An 8,668-nucleotide genomic window follows, 5' to 3' on the forward strand; every position below is an offset into this window, starting at 1 on the left:
TTCATTTGGGAAGAAAAGACACGAACATTCCCAGATAAACAAAACCTGAAAGAATTTACCAGCACCAGACCAGATCCCCAAGAAGTTCTTAAGGGAGTGCTATATCAGTAAAATTAAAAGCAGACACACAGAAATAAGAGTTCAAAAACTAAGAAAATGGGCAACTTAATTGTAGGGACAGTGTCTAGAGATGAATATTATATCCCAGAATCCAATCTGGAAGATCGAATCAAAACAGAAGAAAGTTTAAGTATATGATACTGAACTGATGAAAAATCATTCTGTGACTTGACTAAATATTGCTGCTTTTCTTCTAAGTTTTGTAGTCCGGTTTTAAAGGATTTTTGTCCTATCTTGAGCTGTCGATAGGTGCATGTGCCTACTATTTGAACAGAATACTAACCTGTTTCTAGGCTTTAAGTTTCAAGGAAATATCATTACCAGTTCAAAACTGCTTTTCTTGAAATTACCAGCTGAACTTGCTATTGAAAGTAGTTAGATTACTTATGATATTGTGTGATCAACAAAATGTTGGGGGAAAAGGAATGGAAGACAACTGTATATAGCAGAGATAGTGTAATAAGAGAGTGGGAAAGGGCAGAGGGTCAAACATGGGTAAAAAACATATATATACATATACTTATGTATGAAAGTAGAAATGGAATATTATTGATGATAACATGCATGATTAAGCCACTATGCAATTTATTCTAGATGGGAAACTACATTTAGTATGTTGTGATGATGCTCAGGGAATTAATATTAAGTAATTAATAAAAAGTTTCAGGAGAAAAAAAAACCAGTAAAACTCCTCATGTCAAAATTTTAAAAAATGCATATTTGATGACTGCAGTAAGCTAGGTACTACTTTATAGTATGTTCATTTTACTCACTGAGGTTTATGCCTAAAGTCAGACTTGGGTTCATGTATAGCTATATATCAGCTGCGCCAGCTATTGGAAATTTTAGACTAATTAAGTTCATTAGCAAATCAATTAAATGGGGAGGAAGGCATAGAAAGCAACCATGGATACCAGAGACAATGTGGGAGGAGGGTGGGACATGGCAGAGGGTGAGGGATAGGGAATCAAGGATGGCAAAACAAAAAACAAAGTATACAAGACATAAGAAATGGAAAATTATTTGCTGGTGACATGCATGTTGATGTGCTTGATTGAGCCAATATACAGTGTATTTTGGATGGAAAATTCATTTGTATGCTGTAATGATGTATAGTGAATTAATGTAAAAAAATCAATAAATTTAAAGAAAAAAAAAAGTACAGTTAAGTCCCAAAGTAATTACTTTTCCTGAGTCATGTTAGAACATTATGTAGAACTTATTTTTTCCTCATCATGAGTATTGCATGGAGGGATAAGGCTGCAGCATCTGTACCACTAGAGATAAAAAATAGATATGATCATTATGTTAATGTTCTGTGATGTTGGATGCATTCCTAAAAAATACACATAGGATTTTACCAAAAATAAATAAATAAATAAATTTAAAATTATGGCACATACTTAGAAACTATGGAAGCACTTGGTCTGGAGACTTGGAAAGTCATCCAGAATCAGGATAGGCCTTTTTGAAGATGTGAACAATACCTGAAGAATAACTAGGCAAATGATCAAGAGAAGAACCTTTAGACTTCCATTGTCTAAAATGCAAGCTAAAATTCAGTGGCTATTGACATTTAAATTAAGATTAAGTAAAAGAGAAAATTAAGTGGCTCATTTATACTAGTCATAGTTGAAATATTTGCTAGAAACATGTGGCTACCATATTGAATAGTGCAAAAATAATAGTTTCCTCATCGCAGAGGATTCCTTTGGACTGTCCTAGTCTAGACTAGGGGTGGTGAAACAAGTCTGGCACACCACTGTATTTTTGAAAATTAAGTTTTATTGGAAGGCAGCCACACTCAATCTTTTCTGGATTCTCTGTGACTGCTTTCATGCTACAAAGGCAGGGTTGAGCAGTTGCAACAGACCTTACGGCCCACAAAGCCATAATTATTTTCTGGCCTTTTATACAAATGTTTATGAGAAAATAGCGTGGCTAGCTGGAACATGGAGAAAAGTGAGATTATAGTGATGTTGCTTTGCCAGCACCCACACAGGCAGCTGCTGCCGTATTAATCTCTTCTTTTCTCTTCTTTTCTCTCGGTCTGTGCTTTTGAGGCAGCAGTTTTCTCGTCTAGACAAGTTGGAGCATATCCAAGGAAGGACAGCCGTGTTAGTGAAGCAACTGTGTCCTGTGAGGCACAATGACATTGTTGATGTAATTCTACCCGGGGATAGGGGCTGGACGGAAGGTCTTTTAAAATCCCAGTTACCTTTATCCTTGAGATGATATGTAGTAAAATGAGATGGTTTAACTTTGCTGTTGAAACCAACACACCATGTGTAAACCTAGTCCCCTTACTTATACAATCAGTATAATTTAGTGTTTCTTAGATATTACCAGATGTGATCTACAAACCATCAACATTCATGTGAATACCCAAATGGACCTTGATTTTTTTTTTCTTTAGGAGTATTTCTCCTAGGTTATAGCTTTTCTGTCTATGTTAATTGAATTTCATTAATTGCACCTGAGGTGCATGTTTTAATACAATTTTTAAAAACCCAATTTCAGGTTGAATTTGTTGGGTGATCTCTTAGAAACTTGAGTTTTCTTGTATCTGAAATCCTATTGGTTACTTAGAAATTCAAAATCTTTCTCTCCAGTTCCTTTGGATTAAGTTCACTTAAAAATATACTTTCTTTCTTTTTTCTTCCTTTCTTTCTTTGTTTTGGCTAAAGGGCATGTATGTTCACCAGAGAGAGAAAAAGTCAAAGACAGAGAAAGAGAGGGAAAGTGAGAAATCACCCTTGAGGGAGGGAGGCCATGCTGCAATCCTTTCTCCTCTTGGGATTTTGGACATACATGCACACATGCCTAGCATATTTTGTAAGCCTCCAGATCTTGGACTCAAACCCACAACTCAGCCATGTAGGATCCAGCCACCTTAACCACCATACCACCTGGCTGGCCCTTGAAAATATTCTTAATGACTGTAAATTTGTTGACGTATTCTTCTGTTACATTCTTTCAGAATGTTATATTTTTCTATCAAATGTGTTGTTTCCACTAATATTTATTGATCAGCTACTAGCCAGAGCACGAGCATTGTTCTAGCTCTTGTACCGACATTTCACAACATTAGTAATCAAAAACAGGGGCCGGCAAGTGGCATGGTGGTTAAAGGCGCTGGACTCCCACATAGCCGACCATGGTTCAAGTCTCGAACCTGGTGGCTTGCTTTCTCACTTCCTCTCTCTCTCTCTCTCTCTCTCTGATCAAACTGGAAAATAATAATGATAATAATAAATAAAAGTTAAATAAAATAATTCTTTAAAAAAAAGGAAATCAAAAACGATACTGGCTTTATTTGCATTCCAATCTTACATGTCCAAGTTGCATGTCTTGTGTCATGAGAGAATCTTCCATACATTATTTCTAATCTTTTTGACAGCTTTGGAAAGTATGTTTTATTATCTCTCCTTTTTATCCAGATTAGAAAACTGAGGCTCAGAAAAACTAAATAATTTTCCCAGATCATGATTTAATAGCGACAGAGAAGGGATTCAAATCTAGACCATTTCTACTCCCCAGCAATTTTCTCTCCTTTTTTTTTTTTTTTTTTGGAGAGGTTTTTGCTATAGGGCACGTGCACTCGCCAGAGAGACAGAGAGATAGAAAGTGAGAAATCACCTGATTTCTCCTCCATTCTCCTCTTGGGATCTTGGGCATGCATGCACACGCACCCGGCGTGAGTTTTAGCCGCTAGGTCCGGGACTTGAACCGCAGTCGACTATGTGGGAGTCCAGTGACATAGCCATTACGCTAACTGCTGGTCCCTCTCTTTCATTTTTTAAAAATTATTTTATCTAACTTTATTTATTTAATCTGGCCAGAGACAGTCAAATTAACCAGAGCAAGAGAGTGAGAGAGAGAGGAAAGTGGAAAAGCAAGCCACCAGGTCCATGACTTGAACTGTGGTTAGCCATGTGGGAGTCCAGCACCCCTAACCGCCATGCCACCTGCTGGCCCTATTCTCTCTTTCATTTTAAGGAGAAAAACTGCCTATTGTTGTACTTGGTCATTGACTTTCAAATAGGATCATTTAAAGACGAAATCAGCACTCAAGTCTGAATTTATGTAATTCCAGTCTGAATTTTGTCATCTATTTTCTATATGATTATATCGATAGTGCTAACATAAGTTAATTGGGAAAAGTTGGTTCAAAATTGGTTCTTTTAATCTCCTTAAAATTGAGCTTAACTTCTAAACCTTCTAAATGCAGATGAATTTTCCCTCACACTATTCTGAAGTGGCTTTTTAAAAAATATTTAAATTTAATGACAATTTACTTTATATGGGCTGAACTATCTTATACATAATGTAAACTATTATTGTTGTTGGTTTTTCTGGGTCAAATAACCACCAGTTAAGTATTGCTAATTTTCTTCTGTTGTTTCAGATTCGATGGGAACTTTAATACTAATGTATCTAGAACAATTAGTTGTGATCGACTTTCTACTACTGTTAATAGTCGGGCCTTCAATCCAGGACGAGATTTAAATTCAGGTCAGTAATCGGCTGTTGGCTATATCACATGAACTATATTCTATCCTATTCAAGTTGAATACATGTGTCACTTCAGATATTTTTTATTTAAGTTTTATAGGGAAAAATATATACATAAAATGAGATATTTTTTGCTGGAAAGTTGACCCTCAGAAGAGGGAGAGGAAGAGATATATCGAACTGATACATACTGGGCATCTCTATATAGCTGAATGTATGGTGCATGCCAAGTACCTTGCAAGGCTCTTCAGCTCGTCTCATTTGCCATGTGTTTTGTTATTGTACACATTATTTTAGAGGCCAAAATATCTTTGCAATAGGAGGTGTAGACTTTGATTTACATTCCCTCTTTATTAATTTTAATTTGTCTGGGGATTTTCTGGAAGAAAGATAGGAGAGCTTTTCTATTGATAAACTTAGTGCCATCAGTTGGAGTATATGGAGGTTGAACATTCTTTACGGTCTCATTGGAATACAGTCAAACACAGTGCTCATAACAAGCAGGTGTTTGTATAGGTATCTATAGATTCAGAGTGACATGGTATCTCTGCTTTGCTGTCCTGAAGTTCTGTTCCATATTTCTCTTGTTTTTGTTGTATGTACACTTGTTGAGTGATGAACCTAAGAATCTAGAGGCATCACCTTTTAAGAGCTTTAGGGAGGGCCAGCAGGTAGCATGCTAGTTAAGGTGCTGGACTTCTATATGACCGATTGTGGATTGAGTTCCAGACCCAGAGACTTGAAGATTATGCCAGATGCATGTACATATGTACCCAAATCCGAGGGGAAGAATGGAGGAGAAGTGCTTGTGGTATGGTCATTCCCCTGGAGGATTCTGACTTTCTCTCTCACTGTCTCTGTTTCTTTCTGATGAGTATACATACCCCATAACAAAAACCGAAAGAAAGAAAGAAAGAAAGAAAGAAAGGAAGAAAGAAAGAAAGAAAGAAAGAAAGAAAAGAAAGAAAGAACTATAAGGAATTTTAAAAGTAATATATATAGCTTCAATCCTTGGATTTTATCAAGGAAGAATCAAAGGTTCAAAAAGGTCTTGAGAATTTTCTTCTTGGTTGGAAGTTAAAGGATGTAATCTTTAAACATGAAGAGTTTTATTTCCTGAAGTCCAGATCACTTGTAGACATGTAAAACTCAAGAGAGAAGCCAGAGGACCACAGTATTTACTTTTAGAGCTCCATCCTATCTTAGTCAAGAGGAGAAATTATACTCTTTGAGAACTGTATACACAAACTGGTAATCTATTAGATCTGGAAAGAACAAGTTTTAAGTTTTATGTTTCTTGAAAGATAATAAAACCATAGCTGCTAGGTAAATGTTCTAACCTCAGTCTTCCAGGCCCATAGTATCAAGACCGATATATATAGTGGATTCAATTATTATTATATTTTTTTTTTATCAGGCAGACCATCCGAAAGCCTTCTGGAACAGGTGGAGTTTAGTGCTAGAGAGGAAGTTGAATGAAGATATTTTTTCATTAGAAAATTAACAGACGAGAGTAGATAACGGAGAAGATTCTACATCTGGCACAGGACGCGGAGCCGAAGCCTGAATATCTAACTTCCCAAATTCAGTATTTTCCCTTTTACTTTGAGAAATGATCAGTAGCAAAAGACACATTGCTGCACCTGGATGCTTGGTGTTCAAGCAATACTGTTTGAGTGGGATCAGATCTGAGCATGCTCCAGAAATACATGATGTAATCCAATGGCATGTGTAGTTACGTGTTTTATAATTCATGCTAACTGGTGAGATAGCTATTTGAGTTCATTTTAAAAATCAATGTATTATTCATTTCATTCTACTGTCTAGATTTTGGACACACATACATGCATGTCCCATGTGATTTTCAAGCCACCAGGTCCAGGACTTGAACCGTAGTTGACCATGTGAGAGTTCAGCACCTTAACCACTATACCACTTGCTGGCCCCAAGAAGATTTTTTTTTATGAACTAAAACTTTATTCAGTTCATTCAAAAAACATTAATAAAATAAATTTTATTTGCAATTTCACATATACCAAAAGTAAAAATGACATTTATAACTATGGCTTACAAATTAATGGGACCAGTAGATGCCATAATGGTTACGGTGCTGATCTCCCACGTAGTAGACCACAGTTCAAGTCCCGGACTTGGTGTCTTAAAACTCACACCAGGTACGTGTGTGAGTGCCCAAGATACCAAGAAAATGGAGGGGAAGGGATTGCAGAGTGGCCATCCTCCCTCACCCCACTGGGGGATGGTTTCTCACTTTCTGTCTCTCCATCTCTGTCTCTCTGGTGAGTGCACATGCCCTATAGCCAAAATCTCTCTCTTAAAAAAATTAATGAAAAACTACAATTTTGCAAAAGATTATAATTGTTTTGCATACTAGTCAAACCTTTCTTTTGGGCAAAGTGCTCTTTTGATGACAGATAAATTAACAAATACACACTGTTTTGTATTGTATCAGGCAATACAAAAAAGGTTTTGATTTTTTTTCTCTTGTAAACAAAAGTTTGTCATTTATAATCTTTTTTCTTTTCTTTTTCTGTCTAACACCTTCCATCTACCACCTTTCAACCACTTTCCCCTCTCACTGTCACTAGCATCCACAATGATCCTCTCCATCATCACATCTTCAGATCTCTCAACCTCTGCCATAAAGTGCAGACATTCAGTACACATTGAGTGGGGATATACAATGTGTATCTTTTAAAAGTCTGGCTCACTTCACTCAATAAATCTTCTATATTCATCTATTTTAAGTTGGACAATAGGACTTCATTGATTCTTGTAATGTTCCATAGTGTAATGTTCCATAGTGTGTAAGTGTATATGTATATAGTATATGTATATACACCTCAGTCTTTCAACCCAACCATCAGTTTGGAGAAGATATTTTTTAACTTGAGAGAAGTCACAGAAAGTTTATGTATGTGCCAAAGAGAATGATCCAATAGCTAAAACTAATGACATAGGAGCTAGAGAAGAATGCAACAGCCTTTTCCTTTATTAAGCAAGAGATGGTGGTATTGCGAACAGAGGATCTAGAAGCATTTCTAGTATTGTAGTACCCCTGGGACTATTGATGTAGTGTCTGTATATAACCAAGGTCATCATGAGGACCAGGGAAGAAGAGTTAGTTGAGACCTAGTTGAACCTTCTGTTACTAAAGATTTAGGGTACAATTCAGCTGCACAAATAATCAGGAAGTCCACACAATGCTGTATTATTTCAGTGCTTATTTGTTAAGGAAGAGATAGTTAAGATAGTTTGTAAACTAGGGTGAAGAGGTAAGAAAAGATCAGATCTTGAATTCTGATATTTATAAGAGCACGTCTTGAGTATAACCTACTACCTAACAAGAGTTGCTCTCAGCACAAGTTGATGTAGCTAGATTTACAAGCAACTTTTGCCAATATTTAGGTATTTAAGACCTGACTTGCTTGCATTTGAAGTTTTGTGGCTTTCTACCAGGCAGTGGCTATATCCCAAAGTCCACATACTTGAGTGGCCATTTGTAACATGAGAGGAGTGGTAGATGGTGAAGGGTGACCTCCAGACTCCCCCTTTTCCTCCTCGGCAGCTCATGCCCCTTCTCAGAGCAGAAGTAATGCACTCCATAGGCTATCGCATGTCTGATATTTACATCTGTGAGATGTCCAGCCTTAGGCTCTTTCAGACTGTATATAATCCATCAATGGGGCCCTAATTGATAACACAGTTTCAGATTGCCTCTCAGACTAGCTGGAAACAGACTCACATAAATTGTAAACCATTCGTAGTTTCATTTATCCTAAACTAGGTCATGTGTCTATCCAGACAACACACGTATATATTCTTTTTCTTAAAACCACTCCTGCCAGATCACTACTTTCTAAATTGACTCCTTGTCCCTGATTCCATTCAAATAACCAAAGTTTGACAGTGCATGTGTTATATTATGGTGCTGGTAATGTTTAGCTCAGGGTCTGTTCTACTTTTATCCCTACTTTCACACTTTTTCTCTCTTTTTTTTTCCTTTCAAATTCCT

The 8,668-nt window shown here is 36.7% G+C and overlaps 1 protein-coding gene across 1 annotated transcript in view; it reads left to right on the forward strand.

Annotated features, from left to right (window-relative positions):
• Nucleotides 1–8,668, forward strand: part of CACHD1 (cache domain containing 1) — a 268,123-nt gene that overhangs the window by 161,166 nt on the left and 98,289 nt on the right. The window contains exon 4 of the mRNA XM_006147534.1: nucleotides 4,529–4,635. Within this exon, the coding sequence (XP_006147596.1) occupies nucleotides 4,529–4,635 (107 nt within the window). The remainder of the gene's footprint in view (nucleotides 1–4,528; nucleotides 4,636–8,668) is intronic.

Source organism: Tupaia chinensis, unplaced genomic scaffold (assembly GCF_000334495.1).
Source record: "Tupaia chinensis unplaced genomic scaffold, TupChi_1.0 Scaffold000215_1, whole genome shotgun sequence".
NCBI lineage: Eukaryota > Metazoa > Chordata > Mammalia > Scandentia > Tupaiidae > Tupaia > Tupaia belangeri.